The sequence below is a fragment of the Tyto alba genome, unplaced genomic scaffold (genome assembly GCF_018691265.1).
Source record: "Tyto alba isolate M040663 unplaced genomic scaffold, T.alba_DEE_v4.0 Super-Scaffold_32, whole genome shotgun sequence".
NCBI lineage: Eukaryota > Metazoa > Chordata > Aves > Strigiformes > Tytonidae > Tyto > Tyto alba.
Genome location: NW_024881307.1, coordinates 6,432,659 through 6,457,047, shown reverse-complemented (window position 1 = coordinate 6,457,047; position 24,389 = coordinate 6,432,659). Strand labels below are relative to the sequence as shown.

At 44.0% G+C, this 24,389-nt stretch overlaps 1 protein-coding gene across 3 annotated transcripts in view; it reads right to left on the bottom strand.

The window, feature by feature from the left end:
- Positions 1 to 16,931: 16,931 nt before the first annotated feature.
- Positions 16,932 to 24,389, bottom strand: part of NECTIN1 (nectin cell adhesion molecule 1) — a 107,889-nt gene continuing 100,431 nt past the window's right edge. The window contains exon 9 of one of the 3 annotated variants that reach the window (XM_032998256.2): positions 16,932 to 21,081. In XM_032998256.2, coding sequence (XP_032854147.1) covers positions 20,863 to 21,081 — 219 coding nt within the window. In that variant the 3' untranslated portion in view covers positions 16,932 to 20,862. The remainder of the gene's footprint in view (positions 21,082 to 24,389) is intronic. The other 2 variants (XM_032998258.2, XR_004407892.2) reach the window with 2 other exon arrangements.

Genomic DNA, 24,389 nt, shown 5'->3' with positions numbered 1-24,389 from the left:
CCTGGTTCATGGGATGCTTTGAAGACAGCCAACTTGAGAGCAAGCTCAAAGGGAGAATTTAGTGTAGTCACCCTCAATGCTCCCTCCCAGATTTTTTGACTGTTAGAGATGAGGCTGGAGAAACAACCCCTTTTACAGATGGTTCCCTCTCTTAGATAATGCACCCAGTCAGGCACCCTTCCAAATTAACTTCACCCTTTCCGGCCTGAGGGGCTTAACACAGATGGAGATCCTGATTTCCTGCTTCCCCTGCACAACAGGGGAGAAGCAGGGAGGCATGGAGCACACAGGCTCCCACTGTGTGAAGACAGGATGGTTTCTACATGTCAGCATGACACCAGGAGGGCAAAGCAGTTTCTCTCAGCCTGGTGTCTCTGATGGGGAAAATTCAGTGCCAGGGAGGGTATTTTCCAAGAAGGATTTCTAGAGAAGGGAAACAGAGCATTCCCTGGAGCTGGTTTATGGTAGTTTTCACACTTACCAGCTGTTTGCACATGAAATTGTTTCGCGCGATTAGGCAGGTAACAGCACCTTTAAGACCTGTGTCAAATATTATTATGCAATAAAATAAAACCCTGAAGGAAATTGTCTTGACACACACCCTGATTTACACCCTGCACTGTGAAGATAATTATATTTCAGTTTGATATATAAAAGGCAGCATAGGAAGCTTGTGAAGAAGGTGTAGCATTCTGCAGTACCTGCTAAGTCAGAAGTGTCTTGTTAATCACTGTTTTACAGGAATCAGACATTGGTAAAAAGAGAGACTAACAGGCCTGATCTCTGGGGTGGCTGTGAGGAGGGCTGAGAACAGGGCTGACTGGGGAAGACAGATCTTACTAAAGACAGGGAGGGCTCTTACTAAACAGGGAGGGTGAACAGCATGACCTTTTCCTGCTTCCCCATTTCCTAAATAAGTGTATAACAGTCATTAACCCCCTGTGTGCAGTTTTCTCATCTCCATTCCCAACAACAGCAAAAAACATGGCTGAAGGCATGTCTGCAAATGTATTTGAAGATGTATTAGGCTGGTGGAGAGAAGGGCCAGGAATGATGCATTTGCTTGGGAGATAATTTACTGTCTAACAGAAGGGAAAGTGTCCCTATTCCCAGTATAAGGGCACTGGGCTGTGTTGAGGCTTTATTCTGCCTCTGACCTAGTCCATGGGAAGGAGAAGTATTGAGTTCACTGGTCACTGGAGTTTATCTGTAGTCCATCTTTACGGTGTCTTAGTACAGAAAGACTTTCTTTTTTCTCTGTTATAAGGAAGGCACCTCATGGGAAAATCCCAGGAAGGAGTGAGATTTAACCCTGTCTCATTGCCAAAAAGCTCATGCCATGAGTTCAAGACCAGCACTTTTTTTTCCTTTTTTCCTTCTCTTTCTTGGAGGTTGATGAGACTAATCCTTTCAGGGTGTGAAAAAGGGAAGAAAAGCCTGAGGCAACCAAAAGTCTCAGTCTCCACCTTCTTTCCCAGTAGGGAAGTTGTAGCCTGAAATTGCAGCTCTGTGGTCTCTAAGCAGAGCAAGAGTCAAAAGTGGAGTAGCATGTTATGTGGACCATCACTGAATGAAGTGAGCTGTGCAGGATATGGAGCACTTCATTTCTCAGTGGTTCATAACCCTTCAGCCTTGGTAGCCCCTGCAATTCATCACAACACAGAGGAATATGTATTAGAAATGACAGGCAGATTACACTCTGGGTAAAGACAAACCTTCCTCATTTGGGTCTGGAATTGGTTTTAGGCTGCAGGGGACCTTGACAGTGATAAATAGTTGATGTGGTGGCCACTGCTGCCCGTACTCGCAATACATTGAGTGGAGTGGGTATTTCATTAATATTATTTTATTAACTTCCCAGTGACGAGAGGCATCAGACATCATGTTGCATTTTGACTAGAGAGAGCACAGGACAAGCCTGAAACACAGCCGAAGGTTCATGAGGTGGCTCCTCCAAGCTGCTTTCACCGGCACACATCCAGGACAGCAAGAGTGGGACTCAGGAGAGTCAGTCTGGTGGGGACAGGAGTGATGGGGGAGTGATGGGGAAGATTAAAGCAAGAGAGTATTTGTTAGGAGGAGAAGCAGAGCCACAGCCAGACCTGCTGTGGAATTGTCCCAGAGACTGGAACTGCATGAGCAAGTCTATAGACTTTGCAAGTAAAGCCTGTGTTGGGGGCAGGCTCAGGTTGGGGACAGTGGGACTGAGATAGCTGCTGGTCATAGCTGATGACAGCTGAGGGGAGCAGACTGAAAGCTGAGATTAACTGGATGTTGCAGCACTGAATTGAGTTCTGTCCCACTCTCACATCTTTGCCTTTTTGCTTGAATGAACATAGGTGAAATAAGCACAGTGATTAGGAAAAGAAGAGAAGAGAAGAGAAAGAAATTAATTACTCATAAGAAACTTTTAAGATCGTGGGTTAGACATTGCCTTCTTAAAAGTCTCCAAATCCCCATGAAAAGCCAGGTCCATGCAATGCACTTTACATACTAACTGAGTCTAATTCCCTGTCTGATAAAAGCAGAAGGAAAGATAAAGAAGCCTGAAGGCAAATAGGATTAATTGCGAGTCAGAGGTGCCTAATTAGAAAGAATGATGGACTTGAAGGCAACACACAGGAGGCATGAGCCAGCCGAATCTGCTCTTAACATCCTCTTCAGTGTATCCAGGAGCATCATCTGTACACAATGTAAATGCTCTAGCATCAATGAGTCCCCTTTTTCTGGCCTGTCCCTTCACCTAGGGAGCTGGGAAGCCCTTCTCTAGTAACTCTCATGTGTCAGTGTGACCCTGGAAAGATATCATGCATGCACGTGGTTATTTACTCCATCTACCTTTCCCCTGATAAAGCAATGTGTTAAAGAATTCTTGTTCCTTCTTCCTTTTCACTCTTCATTTCATTGTCTGTCCTTTCTATCCTTTTCTCCTGCAAATATTTTGAGCATCTGGAATTTCTGAGGCAATATTTCTTCTCACTCTCCACCTCAGGGGATGCCTGAGTCCCTGGCCTCCTATGGGGACACAGAGTTGGCTTCGTTAGACTTGCCCCATGTTGGCAGGAAAATCAAGCTGCTCAAGAGAACTCATAGTCCATGGGCAGGCAATAGACATGTGGAGAAGAGCCTTTCAACCCTGGGGTTCTTCTAGTGTGGATCAGGTCAGTGCTGCTGAAGGCCCTTGTTTTCTTGATGGCTCCAGGGCCCTGCCTACACCAGTCCTGCTGGCCTGAGCAAAAAGAGGAGTCCAGCTGACACAGTCAGCAGAGATATCAGTAGCTGGCTGGACCAGAGATATCTCCTGGCAGTGTCCCACGTCTCTCCTGATGGGAGAGATGCTGCCCAGAGAGAGTGTATGGGTTGCCATAGTAAATGGAAATAAATGGCTAGCAGATTTGCACTGGAATTTTCCATAAAGGAGAGCAGCTGGAGGGGATCTGGTTATTACATGTGATGGGCAGGTTCCAGTCTCTTCTCCTGCTTGAGGGCTCAGAGAGCGTGAGTGGGACTAATTTCATTTCACCTAAAGCACTCAGTGAATCCTTTTCACCATGTAAAATCCATTGCAGTTTTCTCATTAATCCTCGAAAGTACAGACACTTACTCCAGGCCTAATCCCACTCTGCTATTGTGTTTCTCTACTGCAGCCTTCCCTCATCAGTTTAACATATTCCCTCTATTTCAATAGAATATCCAAAGCTGAACATGCTGGGCATTAAACTGAAACTGTCTCCCAAGGGCTGCTACACCTTCTTCATTGGCAGCCTCATTTCCCAGCCTGGGTAGGGAAGAATCCTGAAAGCAGACAGGAGAGGTGGAGGTCATGAGCTGTGACATTAAAAAATTGCTTCTCTGAGCCTGTGTCAGGTGAGACAAAAAATGTATCATGTCTCAGGCAAATTAGAATTGATCGCAGCTTGGTTTGGGGTTGAGATTTTTTCTTCCCCTTTGTCTCTCATCTGGGGCTGATTCTAACTCAGGTGGGGAAATGTATCAAGAGTCCATGCTGGTGATAAGGCACTGAATCTAATTAAAGACTTTGTCAAAGGCCTTCGTTTCAGAGGTTAAGCTCTGACTGCCAACAGACCCCCCCATCCATCAATTTTAAGCAGCCCCTTTCTCTGCATAGATATTGCAACCCAAAGTGAGTAATGTGCTGAGGATCATTTCAACCCTCAGCAACTGGCCCTTAGCCCTTCTGATCTCATTAGACTAGCAACAACCTCTGCACAGAGATGCTTTTGGGAAAGTTCCTCCAAGGACTTTAGTTTCTTCAACCTGGGTGCCTAGTTTCTTTCCTATGTGTTCATTTTGCTTTCCTTTCCTCTTTACGCACAGAGGCAAGACTCCAGGTTCCTCATTTACCTTGGGTGTTGATTCAGGGTCAAGCTATTTCTTTCCTTCTGTGCATTAGTTTGTTACCTCTAAAATGGAGAATGCCTACCCTTCCATTTGCTTGGAGATCCTGAAGGAGGGGCTGAAAGATGGCTATATTAATATTTTCATCTCCAACTGTTTATGCTTTGCTCACCCATGTAATTTGAACAGCTGTTTTGTTAATTTACACCATGAAATCATGTTGTTTTGTCATAGCCCAGACTGTGGCTCCCTGTCTCCAGTGTGGCACCTGTGAGTCATAGCAGAGAAGTGTTGCTTTATCTCCTAGGCAATTCCCCAATTGGGATGGGTACCACACAAAGGATTTCAAGCCAGGAAGAGCTAAAAATCTCCCTGACCTAGTGTCTGTCAAGTTCTAGGCCACGAAGGGCCTTCTCATGACTAACCACCTAAAGAGCAACTAAACAAATCAGCACAAATATTGATTCTGTTGCAACCTGCCACTTCCTAACTATTCAGTTACTTACCAACAGCCCATTCACAATTCACTGGGGACCTGGTGTGACCTACACAGCTCAGTTCTCTTATTCTACCTGGCCTTACTTTAGCTCTTGGGATGCACTTAACACCTTAATAAGTTTCAAACATATCTGGCCTTAGACCACTTGTCAGTAATACAGGCTAATACCATTTTCTGTGTTTCCATTTATAAGGCATGATTCCCATGTAAATGTTTCATTTGCTTCTGAAATTACTTTGATCTCTTCTGAATTTTTTATTTCTTTTTATTGCATTCTGGGATCATAATCCTGTTTTATGTCCTGGTATCTTTTGGATAGGCCAAATGTCTGCATGCATTTGTTTTTCAGTCTGGCATTTTCACCGTGCAATTGCTACATGAGCACACTTCTGAGGCAAAGATTCACAGTGGAAATTAAGCACATAAGACTGAATGCTCCTGTTGAGCTATGAGCTGTTGTGTTGTTTTGTTAAAATTTTAAGAGTATTTGAATGGAAATAGCCCCTTTTTTTGTTTAGTTTTTATAAATCTCCTCTGAGGAACCATAGCAGCCTTCCGGAATATTCAGGAAAGACTTGTCTTTTTTAATAAAAATGAGAAGAAGGAAACAAAATAAACCCAGAAACAGCTATATTCCTGAAATTAGCAGTGGCACAGGCATCCTTGTAGAACTAACTTTGGAATGATGGTGTGACATGCACAGAAATGGGGGAGAGGCTTTTTATCTCAACAGACATGCCCTAAGGCCCATGTTGGGTAGAAAGTTGGTGGTCCTATTCCAGTCAAACGGAGCCCCTGATATGATCTCTTTTTAGAGTACAGCTCTATCAACACAGTGCTGAAGTGCTGAATTCCTTCAATGAGGGGAAATGGCCATTGCTGGTGTGAGGGTATATCCAAGAGAAGAAATATAAGGAGCAAAAGGTCTGGGAAGGAAGCGTGGGTGAAAACTAGGCTTGGAGGAGAAGGGAGAATGTGTATTTGGCATATTGCATGTGCCTGTGCTGTGAGAGAACAAGATCCGGTTTTCCATCTTTACCACATTCTGATGGAATGGACTCACTCAGGCAAGAGGATTGCTCTACTGCTGGCTTCTGAACAAAGGAAAAAGTAAGACCTGTCCATAAGGGCCAGTCTGAAATTTCCAGCATTAATTTGATAGCACCTCACATTGCCATGCAGGATCTCCTGTGTTTTATATTCTTGCATTAGTGAGCCACTTCTGCTCCCTCAGATTCAGGAGGGGATTTAACCTGCATATGCATGATTACTTGGTGAAAGGCCAGCTGAGGTGTCTAGTCTGCCCATTACATATGCATATAATCTTAGTGTGTGCCGTGAATGGGTGCTGAATTTATACAATCAGCCTCTGATTGGACGACCCTCAGGCATTACTAAAACATAAAGCACAGGACAGGCCTAGGGAATCCTAAAAGCACAGGCTTGACATGATCAAACCCATCTGTCCCGGTTACACTTCAGTCATGTCTTCCTGCAGATCTTTCAAAACAAAGTACAGCCAACAAGACAATCATGTTCTTAGACATACAGAGCAGCTGCTGGTGCTATCTGTGAACAAAACATTTGATGCTGATTGCAACATTTAAAGAGAAATCACTCTTCGCCAGCCCTAGCTCCTGTCCACTGGCTCTCATCACTGGCAGAGGAGGTTCGGTGACAGCCCCCTGTTTTCCCTTTAGCTCCCTTCCTATCATTGCAGCAAGTGGAATGTTTCCACTGTTTGTTTGTCAGAGTTAGTTACAGAGTTATGGTTGTTATTAAGTTTGGATATTTTTATAGACTTCTCCACTTACAATATGCAAGTCTGCATACACACACGACCCTTTTGTTTTAATTTAGTTCTCTCTTTCCCTGCACCCCATTAGGTGACTTCTAATAAATGACTGAATAAATGCATTCAGATAGTGCTGTAATGGAGAAAAATTCAGTGTCTAATGAAGAGATTGTTTGTACCCCGAGACTGTAAAGATAAATGGTGGTGAATACAGTTTGAAAACTCCTTTTAGTTTAAAATATTGCTCCTTGGTAAGGAAAAAAAGAAAGCACAAAGGAAAAAAACCCCAATCCTGTATAGTTTTTACCAGGAGGGAGCTGCATGCACACAGAACAGAGCTGTCGCAGCCAAAATTGCTTCATATATCATAGACCAACACCAGGCAGATAATGGCAAACAAGTTCTGATCGTGGAGTGATTATTGCTCTGTGCTCCAAGCACTGATGTGCAGAGAACTGACTGCAGCCTGATTTTCTTTAACTGAACTGACCTTTTGAGGTTGAAATTAAGGATGTGATCACACCGGCTGGTAAGATGAGGTGCCAACCTGAAGGAAAACTCATAAAGGAAGTCAGTCCTTCCTCTCTCATGCTTATGTTTTCTGTTTGAAACAGGATTGTCTCTTTCCACATTGTGGCTATATGTGCTTGTGCTTAAAGGAAAAAGTAAAAGGCTCTCGTCTCCCTGACCTGTTACTTATTGATATCGAATTATCTCAAAATCATCTTACACCTGATGGAAATCTGTGGTCAGATGAGTTATTTCAGACCCTGGCAGAAAAAAGAAGCAGAGTGGAGGGAAATATGATATCATTTAGTTTAATATCAGTCTGCTGTCCTCCAGCTTCTCTGACGTGATACTCAAGCACCCCTCCAGTCGCAGTTATATGTGTTCGTTTTGCCAAAGCAGGAGGAGAGTTGTTCACACAGAACAAAAGGCAGGCTGCTATGAGTGATTTGGGAGCAGAGGGGCATGCCAGGGGATGCATTTGCAGGCAAGGCACAATGCCCAATAGCACTATGACCACTGGCTGGGAACGTGTAAGGAGTGCTCGTTCTTCTGGCCAGTCTTGCTCAGCGTCATAGGTCCTTCAGAGAGGTTATAAACTTCAGCAGACACCAGTGGACATCTGCTCAATGCCATCTGCTGTTATACCCCTCTGGTTGTTATCTCTGTTTCCCGGGGCACCACTTCATGCTTGTTGCTTTGTTTTGCTCTGACTGTACTGCTGATGCTTATGAACACATTCACACTTTTCAGACTCACAAAAGACACATGATCAAATGCTCTGTCACTGAAGGTTTAGGCTGGAACAGGGGAGATGCAAAGGCAGGTCCTATTCCATGCCACTACGATGTGATCACATGGGATCATCAATCAGTCCACTTAGCCAGGCTTGAAACTCTTCCCTTCTCCCAACATTGTGTCTAGTAAGGCCATATGAGTTTCAGAACAAGGACACTTGCTACCTGGTACAGCAGCTAGCCGGACAGGACCTGCAGAGAATGTCACAGTACAAGCAACAATCAAATGTGACAACTAAATTCTGTCCACTAACAACAGAGATGTGGGCACACCTCCTCGCCTCTTCACTCCTTGAGCCCCATGCAATGGGTCAATCTATTCAGTGTCAGGCTGGATCTGCAGTTGATAACAAGGCTTGAACTGCAACTTTGTACCTCAGGACCAACTATTTTATTGTTTTTTGGCATGACATAGGCATACTCTCAGAAAGGACAGTAAGTTGGATGAACCCCAGGCTTGATCAAATTTGGCAATTCCTATGTGCCTATTATTAACATTTCATTATGGGAGAACAAGCTCCCAGCTGAGAAAGGCATCCAGTGGTTAAAGGAGCATGATGGGGGCACAGCTCGAGTGAATGAGACATGAGTACCAGGAGGTCTCCAGAGCAGGGATAGTCCATGAAGAGGGAAGCTCAGATTTCATCCTAGTCTAGAAGTTTGCATGGTATGTGATATGTCATGTGCATCTGTCTGCATATTGCAGAAAAAGAGCTAAACCTGGCTGCATCTTCCTTCAATGCAAATGTAAATCTGGAGTCATTCCCTAGAAGCCAATGAGAAGGAGCAAACAGAGAGTTAGACCCAGCATATTCAGTGCCAATGGCTTTGAGACGGAGTGCTGGGCTGCAACCTGAATGTGTGCTCTGGTTTGGTACTTCTGCAGGGGTTGGACGGGAGACAGTGTCCCAGCCTGTGTAATGGTGAGGTCAAACTGTGCAGCTTTGCCTCCTGGCAGAGGGGAGGGTGCCTGTGAGTGGTAGGACAGGCTGAGCTGTGGGCTGAGGAAGGAAGGAAGCTGCCTGAATCTGTCCTTTCCTCTGCCCATCTTGATAGCGATAGAGCTCGCTCCTCTGGTGTTAGTCTGCTGGCCAATACTCTAAGGGAAGAAGTCAAGTTGACCAGGATTTTTCAAAGGTTCAGGGGTCTATGGCATGTCACTTCATTGGGCTGAGCAGTTTCCCAAGATGAGTCCTGAGAGGGGAGTTCAAAGTGGCAAGCAAATAACACATCACACAACATAACATCATGCATAGATGAAACTCCCACCGCTAAGACAAGTCAGACTTCCACCTTTCATGACTAAGACAGCACATTAAAATTAATTGAATGAGCCCCATCTTTCCTGAAAAGGATGCTCTGTGGCTGTTCATCTGAAACCTCGCTTCCTTCAAACATGCTTTTGTGTCATTAATCCAAACTTGTGCGGCATATACTCTTTATTGTAAAGCACAATGAGGCACACAAGACCCAGGATCTGCCATAGTTTGTTACTGAGTTTGTAATATGCAATTGTGGGAATGATTATAATATCACCAACTGGATTTCATCTATCTCCGTACATTCAAACATGCAAGCTGAAATGAACAGTGACAGGAAAATATGCTTGTTTGCACACAAATACTTTAATAACTAGCAATTTCAGAAAGAGGAAAGTAGGAGAAAAAAAAGGTGAAGGACAAAGAACTCACATATTAAACTCTACAGTGAAGTTAACTCTTAAAAACAATATCATTAAGGCTTTCAATGTGCCTTCAAGAGCAGTAAAAGCAACCAAAAGGGTTAAATCTCCCTCTCATCCAGCGACCACTATTTTGCATGCCTTTTAAGGCATCCAGGAAATTATATTAATTTCTCTAATGTGTGCAATGCCATAAGTTCTTTTTTTAATTATGATGATCAAAATATTGCTTAAAATTAAAGGCAGCTGCATTTGTTTCTGACGGATATCATAATTGCAATTGTAAGTTGGGAAATGTAATGTTTCCTGGTGCTGCTGTGAGTAATGGTTCTGAAATCATTATAGATAGGTAGATATAAATAAACCAAGAGATCCGTGAAAATAGAGCAAAAGCAAGCTAAAAGGGTAATTAGCAGAGCGAATATGAACAGAAGAATCCAGTGCTCAAAAAAAATCTAAAAATTCTGTGGAGTTCTGTAACTGTATTTGTAGCATTTCGTAAAAAAAAAAAAAAAAAAAAAAAAAAAAAGAAGATTGCTTTCCACAGAGGGAGATAAAAAACCCAAACAGAAAAAGAATAATTTATTTTGAACTCTGGATTTACCACAAAGTTTCTTTGCTGTCTTTTATACCCTGCAGAGAAATAAATTCCTCCCCATGAGATACTCAAATGAGAATGCCACAGATAGAGCCTGTCCCATGGGCTTGACTTGGAGCAATGCTTACATGTTATGCTGACTGCCGGCTCTTCCCCCAAGAGCAGCAGGTGAAAAGTGAGTGGTCCTGGTGCTCTGTCCTTGCTAGTGATGAAAAGACAAGTCAGGCTTTCAAACTAGCACAGAAGAGAATCAGGTGTCTCTTTTCCCCTACCGTTCCTGAAGAGGGAATTGGAAGCCCAGTTTGGGCTAATCCAGGAGTCTGTTACCCTCTGAGAGGGGGATGGAGTGGCTTTATGCCCAGGAAACATTTCTATTCCATACAGCTATGGAAGAGCTGAAAGTGTTCAGAAAAGCCCTGAAACACCCAGCGAGGTGTGGTGGAGGTCTTTTTGTGTAACTGAATGTCCTCCCAGAACATAATGAGACAGTTCAGAATGGGTGTAAATCCAGGGGAATGCACTATACATCAGTTTAAGCCATGGGGTAGAAAACAAACAGAGCAACAGAAACAGTTGTAAAAAGTGTGGCTTGTATTTTCCCTAGCCAACACTCATCTATTCAGACTGTAGAGGAAAGAGAGGAAAAGGTAAACTTAATTTTAAAGTCTTAGGGTCCTTTTTTTTTTTTTTTTAGAAAAAGAAAAATAAAGGTTTTCTGGTACTGAGGCCCCAGTAACTGGAAAATGGACAGCTTAGCAGCAACATTTATCAGTAGACCCGGAGATATAACAAGCAATCACACTCCAGCTGGTTTATCATCAATAAGCAGGGATGGAATATTAGTAACAATTCTGTAGGTTTTAGAAGGTGAACACTGAAAAAAGAGCAGTTGCAAATTGGAGACCTCAGCCTGGATTTCCTGGTCTGCTAAAGTCACTTGTTCAACAGCTCCAGGTGGCGTTGCCATGTAACTACATCCCGAGAGCCATACTGGAAATTGGGGGCTGAACTGATGACTCACTGGGGAGATAAACAGATGGAAATAGGAAAGCAGTCAACAGCTGTACAAGCCCCTGCAACATCCCCAGATGGAAAGAAGCTATCAGTGGACCAGCTGACCACAGGGCTGGAATCAGTCCTAGCACAGGCAGAGTGAGCAGGATGCAGAGATCTAGCACTGTTTTGAAGATACTTCCTAGAGATAAAATTAGTGGCATAGGAAACTGCAAAAAAATGTGGAGATCTCATGCTCTTGGACAGACCAAACTTGGCTTTTATTGTTATGCCCACAAAATTTGCAAGCACAAGTAGAGCTGAAATCATTTAACAACTGCTGAAGAAATACATGTTCTTGCATGTGTAAGAAGACACTTTGACCTTAATTGGAGCAAAATCAAGCACCAGAATTTGACTAGTCAGGCAAAATTCCAATAAAAGCCAGTCCATCCCATAAAGTTGATTACCAAGAAACACTTTGCCTCTACTGGGGGCAGGGGGAGAAGTCGAGAGACTTCTCAGGGTTCATTAGAGAAGTGGGAATCATTATTTTCTTTCTTCTGCTCATAGAATCTCCTCCTGAAAGGATCTTTTGGCAGCCAAAACCGAACTTAACAAGGACACTGACCGATTGAAAAGTCTTTGTGGATTCTATAAACAATATTGATTTTCACATTCACGAAGGAATGAATTAGATGCCAATTGTATATGAACTTAGCTGTTGTCTCTTGTACACAGTCTGTCTCACTATCTCTGTGAATAGAAGTAGGTCTGCAAAACACTGGGTGCCCTCAAGGGAAAAAAAGGTTGAGGAGGGAGAGAGTACAGCTGTGGGATTAAAAAGGTTGTCTTCAGTTTAGTCCTCTGCTATTGTCAGCAAGCGCTTTAGGGAAGGCCATTTCTCAACTAAACAGGCTGCTGTATAAAACCATAGGGAAATAGATTTAAACTCCATGATGACCATGGGGTTGATGTACTTACCTCAGACCTCCTAGCTAAAGGGAACCAGAAAAGAGATAAAATGGTGGATACCAAGTGAATAATGTGGAATTAGATTCCCCTCTATTCCACAGGACTTTTCACTTGCACAAATCAGACTGCATATTTATTCTCACACTTGACAAATGACAAAATAGACATGTAGGCATCGAGCATTGCTATCATCTCTGTGCCAGTCACAATGACCTTTCCCTGCCAGAGCTTCAGAACTACCATTCAGGACAGTTGTCCACCTCTGGGAGATGGAGGGATGTAGAGGTCCTTGGGAATGGACGGGATACGAGTGGTGTGTCCCCTCCTGTGCTAGTCATATTTGACAAGGGCAGGCCCAAGAGCAGTGAAAAATGACATGACCCCATGTCATAAAGCTCTATCTCCTACTCCAGTCTTCATCACCACCATCACGAAGAAGAGCTCAGACACTGAAGCTGGGGCTGGTTTCATCTTCTGCAGGTCTGTAATGACTCTGAACTCTCTGTCTAACATCACTCAGCATGACTGCTTAATTACAGTAATTAGGGAGCGCAGTAGAAACCTGCGCAGTGTGAAGGAGGCCCTGCACTCAGGAAATGGATTCTCTGTCAGTCGGGTCCATTAGGAGGTCAGCCTGCCTGTCACTTCCATCTCCTGTGGCAGCCTGTGCTCAAGCCTGGGAGCTTGGGAGGCTTGTCTGAAACATGATGGGCCGGATCCCATGTCCTGGGCAGGCTCAGGTTTATTCCTTCCCTCCCATTCCCAGGACTGCTTTTACACTCTAAGATCAGGCCCAGTGAAAGACCACTCCTGGCTACTCTTTAGAAAAAGACAAGGACAGTGTTAGTTAGAGAGGTGTTCCTGAGAGAGATAGTGACAATGGGGGCTCCTCTCCTACCATCATCCCCCATGAGAGTGGAAGTGCTCATTATAGCTTTACCTCTGAGTTGCAGAAAGTCTAGGTGGGATTCTACAACTGGCTTACCCCTCTGCCCCAAGAACAAGCATATGGAGCACTGACTTGGAGGACAGGACACTGGCATAGCATTACTCTCACCCCAAGTGCATAAGCCAGGATGGCCTTTCTAGTCCATGGCATGTTAAGGGAGTGATTAGAGCTTAAAGCCCTCAAAGTAGGTGTGATGTCTTTCCAGAGAAGCATCTCACTCCTGACTACGTCCATGCACCTAACCAGCTTGCCTTAGGTCAGGCAGTGTAAATCCTCTCTGTCCTGTACTATGAGTGGCTTCTGAAGGCTCACAGCAACTCTGTACTAGACTTGGAGCCAGATCTCTTGAGCACTCGTACAAGCCTTTTCCACACCACCAAACATGTCCTTTTCAGTCCTGATCCACTCTGGCACATAGCCCACCTGCAAGTATTCCCTTGGCTGTTCTCACTCTGCTAGTCACACCTGATCTTCCCTGAACTGTAAAAAAATGCGTTTCACATGGGGTCTGCACCAGGGGTGTTGACCTTTCCAGCCCTCCTGTGGTTCAGAAACACTTTCCCTGCCTGGTGTGATACCCCTGGATGAGCACACACGACTTTGTTCACACTTCAACAGGTGATGCTGAGCGTGTCCAGAGGACAAGGATTAGAACCTGCCCCCAGTCAGAACAGAAATGGTCCTGGCCCCACACCATTGCACCGAGGAAGAACTCTGACTCTGAATTAATGAACCATAAATTCCAGCTTAATGAGTTTTATACTGAGGAGAATAATTAATGTAATTAGTACTGATATGAAAATGATGGTACTTGAGCCTGGATTGCAAGGGGGAGGGGAGAATCTAGGGGTGTGAGGAAGCTTGGAGAAAGTTCATTCTGCCTATGGTGTAGTGCACCCAGAGGAACAGGGCTGGATGCATTCTTGGCAGGCATTAAAACCTCACCTCGCTTTCGCCATAAAGGGAAAGAAAATAGAGCATGACAGCATAGCAAAAAAAAGAGATCAGCTATCCCTGTTCACAGCAGAGACATGGTATCTTTAATGCAGCTCTTTCCTGTGCTGTCCTTTAATTTGCAGCTCCCCTACTCCACTCCATACTTGTATATTGTCTGCCCTCCACCATGCCTATTTTTGCTTCTATATGAAAAGCTCTTTATAAAGGTGACTGGCTCCAAGGATAAAACAACAGCTCTTTATCTATATAAGTATTTTGATATGTTTTATATATTTAGTTCAGTCCAAGAGGCAGTAATTTTAGTTTTATACATATAGATTGATACATAAATTTCTATATACACATAAAGTGACCCAGCAGGAGGTACTCTGTTCTGAGTGAGGCACTGATCATAGTACATTCAGCACTGGAGAAAGAGACTTCAAAACTCACCTTAAGTGCTGACCCTGCTTGCACATCTGATAGCAGTGAGGAAATTAAAAAAAGCAGGAATGGATGTGTTTCACAGCAGCTCTGTTTGAGCGGGCATTTTTCCACCTTAACTGTGCAAAGTCTCTGATACTAGCCTCGGTGTTTGTGTGCCTTTTCAACTCAGGTGAGTGAAGCTCTAGATGGGCATTGGTGGGAGCCTCCATGCAAATGGCACCTGTATTATAAACTGTCATGCAGGAAGTAAATCCAGATTTTTTTTCCCTCTTCAGAAAATAAATATAGTCCTGTGGGGAGATGCCAGGTTCCAGAAATACAGGATAAACTTGTCTTTGTGCAAAAGCAAGATAGCATTGTCAGCAGTCTGTTTTCACCATCCTGTGCTAGTGCTTGGATCTACATGCTATCCTGGGACACATTGTCCCTGAGGGTAAAATGTGGCTCTCCTTGAACCATTCAGAGAAACAACCAAGAGAAACGCTGGAGTTCTCAGCAAAATGTGCCATGTTCATGACAGCTTATCTCATGCAATCCAATAAATGCCTACCCAATAATGACCAGCTCTGGCTGCTGCTAATGCAGGCTGTATTCAACCCACTGACTGCAAGACAGAGACCCTTTTACCCTCCCTTCATGACCCCCCCCTCCCAGCCCTCTGACATTTTCTAGCCCAGATCTGTGGCTAAATTTTTCCAAAAGGTCTTTATCCAGATGCAGAGGCTCTATCCTTGTGCACTGGAGCATTTTTATTAAAAAATATCCTGGGGATTTTTCATTCTCAGAGTTAGTGGCTTGTGCTAAAAATTCCCTAATGTTGTATTGATCAAATCTGTCTGATAGGGCGCCTCCTAAGTAAGCAAGAGCTTCGTGTTCAGCTGGACTGGGCTGAAGCCCTGTTCTCCCATAAGTGCATGTGTGCTTGCACACGCACACACCAGTGTGTCTGTCTGTATATAGCTCCTTTGTCCCCCGCGGGATGGTGGCACGCTCACCAGGGAGGGCAGGCATAACGGTTCAGTGAGGTAAACCCTAGCCATGGGAGCAGGATTTCTGGGCTGGCACCCAGCACCCTGTGCAGCCTGTGTGGTCTCTCCTTAAAGCAAGCAGTGCCCTGAGTGGGGAAAGGCAGAAGCCCTGACCCTGCTGCTCGCCAGGCTGCTGGGGCTGTGGAGGTGCATGGCAGGGCTGGGGCTGTGCTGCCATCACTGTGGTCACCTGTCCCTGGGGTGCTGCCTGCAGTCGTGGGGCCACGGGGGAATCCCCCCCAGACAGCAGCGCCTTCCCCTGCTCCCCCCACCCTCTCACCAGACTGCTTGCTTCACTCTTTTTTAACCAGAGGACTCCCTTTAAAGATGGGTTTTATTCTGTTGCCTGTCTCTCGTATGAGTCCAGCTATTGCTAATCCCAGATTAACCAGGGAGCATTTCCCACCATCTGATGCAGGGCCCGTTTTTCTCTCTGACCTGGGTACATTTGATCACCATGTGCTGCTCGTGAGGAAATATCCAGCACACCAATGCTTGCCTGCTCACTGCACCGTGATTCATGGGTGCTAGTGGAGCGTGTAATTAAGCAGAGGCAGAGATGGAGTAGTCTCCTTCCCCCTGCGTTATGGATGGGGCAGAGGAGGGGTCTCTGGGCTCCCCATCCCTCTCTGACAGTTCACATGCAGCGCACCAGAGTGTGGTAGGGGCTGTCAAGCAGTCCCCTGCAGCAAAAGCAGGCGCAATGCATTTTTCATCTTAAAACATTCAATGTATACCTACATATGGAACTAGAAGTGCTGCTTGCCTGCAGGAGGAAATCACGGCACTTGCAAGAAAAGTGGGCTAGAGAGGAGGGGGCCCCTGGGCATGACTTCACTTATACCTTCCTGAAATAGCCGCTGGCCCAGAAGACTGGCTGTTTGTGGCTCTGAATCCATTCCACCCACTGGCACAGGGAAGCTAGCAGGAAGCTTCCCAAAAAGGGAACAGGTAAAATGAATGAACTGAAAGAAGACTCTCTCTTGGACTTGGGCATCATAATTACATCTATATAGCTCTGAGGGCAGAGCTATAGTAGTAATGTGCACAAGGCATTGCCTTGCAGATCACCTGAACGCTGGTCTTCTCTTTGCCTTTAAGTCCCATGTCCTTACCAGTGTTGCAGACAGTGAACAATACAACATGAAAGGCGGGTTAATCTAGTGCTGAGATCAGCCTTTGCAAACAGGCAGATCTCAGTCAGTAACTCCTGGGGCCCAGTGCAAATGCAGGAGTCTGTCCATGTGTGTACATTTTGGAGTGTGAATGTGCAAGGAATGATGGATGTAATGAACAACTCAGGAATAAGTCAGCACTGGGAGAAAGGAAGAGATCAAGCACCTCAGACAAGTTTCACAGCTATGAGAGAAGTTGTTATAATTCTTCAGTTCACTTTTATTTAAGTTCTGTGATCAGTCTTGTCCATCTGCAAGAGCTCTTGTGTCAGTGCCACTAACATATGGAACACAGATATGACATTTTACCCCAGTAACGGGAAGAATGGCTTCATGTCTCACATCAGTAAGATACAGAAATAAAACACCAGTTCCTCACATATACTGCAAGCCCACTGGATGCATGGTCACACTCCATCAGTTTCCTGTTCAACTTGTTCAGCAGTCAACCCCCAACAACATCACTGGATGGCTCTGTTTCCAGAGAAGGGATCTTTTAAAATTACTTTACATCATGGCAGGAGGGAAATGCCTTTCATTATCATTGCTGCAGCAGAATTTCTGCACCTGTAAGGTCACCACTGACATGGGCAGATTTATCATGGAGCAAAGCTAGTCTTAAACCCGTGGCAACAGATGCAGTAAAGTTTAGAAATAGTCATTAGGCAAACATTGTGCAACTGTACAGAAAGACAGGGAGGAATAAGAGCCCTAAATCAAAACCATTTCTAAATGCAGCTTTGTAAAACTGAAACAATGGACTTGAACCTCACTATCTCATTCTTCAGGATTTTTTCTTCAGGGGTTTCCCCGCTTTTCTTAGGGTAGAAAGGAATTTAGTGGTGTGTGGAGACTGCTATTTTTTTGAGACCAACCCAGCTCTTAAGGAGAGAGAATGTTAAGAGGCAAAGAGAACCAAGACATTACTAAGCTTAATATGTGTGTTGGCATACGACAAACTAGTGCTTTGAATTTAGGCTTTTCTTGCTTTTCTCCATTCTAAGGAGGATTGAAATACTTTTGCTTTGTTGAAAAGCACGGTAAACCCCTTTGTGGCAGTCTTCTGTGGGCAGCTCAGATGCAGAGCTGCACAAGGCAACTAGAGTTTCTCTGTAATGCTGCAGTCTGTGTATCTGCCTTCCCCTTCCCCATCAAAGCACCATATCTTCAGCCACAGTCAGCAGAGAAAACCACCTGCAACTTGTTCTCTGCCTCCTCTGGCAAACAGCCATTTTATCTAGCTTGTTTCCTTATGTATCTGAAGACCTGACCATATTCCACTTCTCATTTAAATTCTTAGATCTGTCTGAAACTGCATTAGGTAAATGCTCCCAATCAAATCTACTTTAATTGCCACTGTGCAGGCAGCATCCTGCTATTATAGGCATGCACATAGGGAAGCATATAATGACGCTTTGCTTGCTTTTTCTCCATGGACAGTGGTGCTGGGTTGATTCCATGATGTCAGAGACCCCTGGTTTTCTAGCACCTGATCACCTTTCCAAGCAGAGTGACCAAAGGATATTTGGCAGACTCCAAAACATGGTTCCCTTGCTGGGGTGAATGTGTTGGCTGTGGCTTCAATTCAGAGCACACTCAATTTCCAGCTCTGTGGTAACCAGAAAGTACCCCAAGGTATGTCGAGAAGAAAACAAGAGAAATAAATACATTATCTGAATCAAAACACATAGCACTTGAGTCTGTTGGTGTAAGGAAATAACTGGCTAAATTCTCCAGAGACTGGCAGAGGAAATGCGAATCCAAATGACTCCAAAAGGGCTCCATCAGTCAAGACCAAAAGGATGGTATTGGAGAAACTGTGTTTAATGCTCTAAGGCTATGTCTATATAGTCCCCTGATCCTCCAGGAATGAGAGTGCTCCATGCACTAGCACGTATGAAAGCTGCTATGCCTGTTAGAGGTACTGGCCATTTCAGCTTGGCCAAGAAATGCTTGAGTGCCCTTTCATCCCCACCTCACCCAGCCAAGCAGAGCCAGGTCACCTAGCAGATACAACAACATGTCAGTCTAGTGGGAAACCAAGTCCTGGCAGGAAACCACCTCCCCACATTGTGCAGCGATCTCCCACCACAGAGGCAAAATCTTGTCTTTGTGACTAGCTACCATGCTGTCTCCACAAAGCACAAAGTGGCAAGGTGCAACAGGGAAGCAGGGGAAGAGGGATGGGAAGAGTCAGTTCTCCAAGGGTGTGCTGTATGCCGTGCAAGGGCCCAGGGGGATCCATGCATGTGGCGTCATCCTCACATGGTGCTATATTGCCTAATTAACTGAACTATGAACTCCTCTCTTATATACAGATCTATTTATTAGCCTGCAGGGAATCCACGAGGTAGTGTGAACACAGATGTGCTTCTCTGTGGAGGAAGAGGGATAAGCAGGGTGAGTCTTGAGGCTACTCCAGGTGATGGGAACACAGAAAGTGTATAGAACAACTATAGCTGTTTAGATTTAGTTATACAAAAATAAAATGGTGCCTCAGTCCATGTGGCATGGCAGGAGCCAGGCTGGTAGCATCCAACATGGTATTCATACCTCCTCTTACCAGGAGGCTTTCATCTTGATGGTAGTTTTCATTTGTACAAGTCACATGGAAACGTTTGGTGTCTGGGCGTCAGAATAATGGTGTGGTCCCCATCTCTCCCTCCCACATGTACTTTGCTCAAACATCCTCATGATTTCCATAGTGATGTTAAGTGTGCAATGTCTGAAGAATGCTAAGTACCCAACCTGGGACAAAGTAAAGTAAATGCTCATTTGCCAAAAAGGCATATCCCCTTGTTCAGAACTGTCCCAGTCGTCATCTCTTCTATGCCACTCCTGGGTAAAATAGATGAAAGTTATCCTTGAAACCAAGCTCTTATACAGGATGTTCATTCCTTTTTCTCCTCTTCTTCTTCTTTGTTTTTATATACATTTAAGTGTATATCTATATTTATATTTCCTCTAATACAAGTGAACACAAATGTGATGTGGCATTAAATTCCCTTCTCTAAAACACTTGGTGGTCACAGGAATGTACACGTTTGAATTTACACACCCACACACATTCCAATATCAAAAAACTTGTAGTCCCAAAACTAAGATGCTTTTTAAAAAGTTAAAAGGCCAGATTCCTCTATTGGCTTTTATCCTTCATTAAGAGCAAGAAGATTACCTGAAATCATTATTTATTCTTTATATTCTGCCTGAGTTCATTTTAAAATTCCAATCAAAAGATGCAAGGAAGAGAGGGGAAAAAGCTAGCGGGGGGTCACGTTAGGCTTTCAAAAGGAAAATTAGAGAGAATATTTTTCTTTCTATTTTTTTTTCTCTGTTGGGTTTCAGGTTATAAGACAGTTATTTAAAGGATGCTTTCTCCAGATGCGTTGGCTTCAAAATATGTCCCCATGCCATCTGGATTTAAAAGAGTCAATCCAAGAGATTGGGATTGGTAGCAGGAGGGAAAAAGGACAGAAACTAAATCCCTAAACCAAGCCCTTTTCTCTATTCTTGGGTTGGTTTTGAACATCTTTCATTATAAGCATCTTATTATTTGGTTCAGCAATCTTGGCTGCTTGGTCTTCACAACAGGGATTTCCTATCCCCACTGCCAAGGGGGAAACAAATTTCTCCAAGGGAGTAAAAAAACCCAAATGCTATAGCCTCAGATTTGAGCACTGGCTGTGCTGTAAAACTTCACACAAGCTGGAACAACGGCTGTGAAGAATCTACACCTGGCTACTCTGGTGTAAACAGTGTACAGATTGACACAAGAGAACCTACGGACATTTAATCAGGTTGGGCACATCCCATCCAACACAGGGCAGCTGTCACCCACATACACATGCACACACATAGCCAGCTTGATATGGGAGGTCCAGGATGAGAAAAGAAAGTTGCAAGTGCTGAGTGAGATGTGGGAAAAGGCAGAATGTTCCCTTGAGCATTAGCAAGCCAGGCAGATACTTAACCTAATCATGTCAATTACAATTGCACCAAAATTTAAAAATCAATAAATAAAATAAGCAATGGCAAAGGGGGGATCTAAAAGGTCTTGGTTGTTGAGTGACAGGGTCAGGAGAAGTGAAAAACATTAGCTTCTTCATTTTGCTGTGCTGACACTTTAAACATACTGTTCCTTAGGACAGATGTAAGGAGCCCGGGAACCGGGAGGTGGGCAGCAGAAGGAGATGTCAGAATGATGAGGATAAAGATCTTGTGGGAGATCTGACAAGGGGGTATAGACATGAGGGATCTTCTCCAGATATCGATCTTCATGTGAGTAACAGCGGGTCAGGTAATCACTCGCATTCGATATCTCTGAGTGACACTTTCCAAAGTTCTGTAAGTAGAGACAAAAGTCAATGGGTGAAAAATCTGGGATCATTGGCCATAAAACACACAACTCTTCAGTTCCTTGCTGAGACACACATCTAACAAGTAGGATAGAAAATTAAATAGTTCTGCTTATTGCTTCAGAAAAAAAGAGACCGAGGTGATAAATCCTTACATTTAAAAATTTTTGTCTCATTTCCTGAAATATCCATATTGCTGATGAATATGTATAGATTTTGTATGGTTTACCCCTTGTCTATAAGTGCTCTGCCTCTCTGGATAAAATAAGCAGTTGGCCAAGAAAGGACAGTTTATTTACAATCTTTCAAACTCTTTCATACCTGAGTTTTGAAAAAGCAGTGCTTGTATGCATCATTAATCTAATCCAGGCTCATGATCTTTTATGTAAAGGGCACATGTGTCTGATCAGGGACTGTGGAGGCAAAATAGGTTGTTGTGTCTGATGTTTACCTAGTAGATAGGAGTGCATGCGCTGTTTTACCTGTGTGAGCAGTTCCAGTGAAAGCCTTGGGGCCAGTTTTGTGAGCCAAATCAACTGCAGAGAATACAAAACACTCACAAGATTGAGACTGCTCTGTGGTCCCACAATCTTCACTCTGATGGAGCGTGTTCTTATGGATGTTTTGCAAAATCTGTTTCTTCCTCTTTAAGTGCCAAATGAAATGAAAACCCCTCAGAGTCCACAGTGCTTTGATTTCTATTGAGATAATTTTGCAGGGGTGTGGCCAGCAATACTAACGAAACACTGCTTGTTCGAGTGCAGAAATCACAAAGTCCCTTTTTCTCCCAGAAAGCTCCATGCAAACATCAGCACCAGGAAGACAGAGCCCCCCCCCCTGCTCTCCTGCTGGGCCTGGGGATGACTGGGCAAGCTCAGAGAGCAGAGCTTTCCTCAGCCCAGGACTCTGCTCCCCAGAGGGTGGCAGCAGATGGGAAGGCTTCATCCTTGCTCCCGCACCTTTCCCTCCAGCTTGGAGCCCTGTAAGATGACCCAAACAGGAGGGACATCTAGCGAGGACAGTGCTTTGTCTTTAAAATCAACCCACATTCATGGGCTCTCACTAAGGGCTAATCTTTTCTCTAAGAGAGAGCAAATGCATTGGCAATCACCTTTTATGCCTGTGGTTTGAACTGGGGCTGGTCAAAGAAAATAAATTGCCCATGAGTCCTTCCTTGTTCTCTTTCAAAATACCAGAAACAGATGGTTTAGTGGGAAGGTCAAAGATTTGACCCTCAGGAGAAAATGCCTGAAGGAACAGAACAATCTACTCTGCTCATCTGCCGTCTGTTCCTGGATAAATATTTCACCAGGATGCTTAAAAAAATCATATAGAAAACAAAGTGTCAACAATAATTTATTGATGGTTCAGACTGCTAGAAGAGGCAACAAGCAAGTTGAAGGGCTGCACAGTCTTAAGGTAATTTCAGGAAGAGCCTAGCTGAGAGAAATGAAGGCTGCTAGAGGATGGAAAGTTTGTCTGAGCACCAGGAAAACAGCAGCTAAGGTCAATCTGATTTTCGTTTCCCTTTCCTTGGAAAAACTGTATATCCCACCGGTTAAGCTTTTAAAAGCCAGTGATCTTGACCTCGCCGGACAGCAAAGAATAATAGGCTCTAGGCCGCTTCTATTTAGAATTGCTGCATTGGTATCTGAAATTTGGGTGGGCCATTCCCACAGCTACCTCACAAGGTTTTTGTCCACTTCTGGCTTTTAACTACAAAGTGAAAAGGTGGAGGGGTGCTGTGCAGCATGATAGCTATTTAACTGGAGGAGCCCAAGCCAGGGAACATGATGAAGCTTCACTAACTCTACCTTAACACCTACAATCTTTTCCTAGCTGCTTTAGGCAGCCCTGACTCTCCCGTTTCCAGGTGGGAGCTATATTTGCAGACCAAGTTTAGGCCTCTACAGAATTCAAGACTTAGATTTACACTGTACCACACACAACCCTGTGGCTGGAAAAGTAGGCAGGCTGTGGCAACACCTATTTCAAGCTTGAAGACAGTTATCTTCATACAAATTCTGTAGCATAACCAGGGATCCATACCATAAGGGAAGCAGGGAACAAAGAACAGCTGTTTGCTATTCTTCTGATCACACCAGCTGATAAAAAGGGATAAAGAAGGGCTAAAAGCTAGGGAGAGTGTTAGCCAGACCAGAATGTGTAAAGGGCCTCTCTGTGTATAACTCTCAAGAAATCTCAAACACAACTGAACTCCTCTCCATACCTGCAAGGTCAAAGAAGTATTAGCCATGTCTTCCTCCTGCTTTATAGAGGTAAGTGATTAACTGATAACTTTCTGGATAAAGCTAACCTGAAAGGGAAGTTGTCTCGATAGAAATTTAGTAACACCTAGCAGGCAAGAGGATCTCTTAGCAAGGCTAGCAATCTGTTATCAATTAAATGGGAGGACAGGTTTATATGCTTTTTAAGCATACAGCAGAAGAGTGTAGGACTTCGTACTAATATGTGCACTCAAAAGGTCTAACAGACAGAAAGGTCTAACAGGAAAGAGCTTCTCAGTTAACATAAGTAGACATCTTGTGTAAATTGAGCTGGGGGTTAGCATCTAACACTGAAAGAAGCAGAAGGGGTCATGAGATACTATTTTATGGGCTGCCTATTGACAGTATACCAGGTCAACAAAGCATATTTCTTTCTGTTTATCTATCAGCTAATGTGGGCATGAAACAAGCATCCATGAAGTAGGGCCATAGAAAATAAGTGCCATTATGTCAGCACTTCTATTTGTCTGTGTGAGTATGAACAAGTTCTTTTTTTTCTGGCCAGTGTTTTGTGCTTGCTCTCCACAGATGAGAGTGGAGCCAGAGCAGGGCAGCTGGAGAATGCCAGCACTGGGGTCAAAGGAAGAGACTTCTCTGTCTCCTTTCACCTTTTTTCCGTATGTGAAGCCAGGAGTCATATTTCTCCAGCTTTGTTCTCTGATCTCATTTCTAAGTAGTGAAAGGGAACAAAATCAGCTTGATGATTTTTAACATATTTAGCAGCCAGTGCCCTTTGACTTCCTTCCCAAGTCCCACTGTGACTTTTCTCAAATCTAATTTATCTTTAACAAAGTTTGAAATCAAATTAGGGATAATGAACTAATTAAATTGAACTGGCACATAATTCTACCACCTTCCCCCACCTGACTTCTCCCACTTGCCTTTGTTTCCAGCATGACTCCATACAATTCTTCATTATCTGGGTTACATCCTCCCATTTCAGTTTTATTTTCAAGAGCTTGATTAAAGAGGATGTCAGCAATCTATCCATTTCAGACAGCCTGACA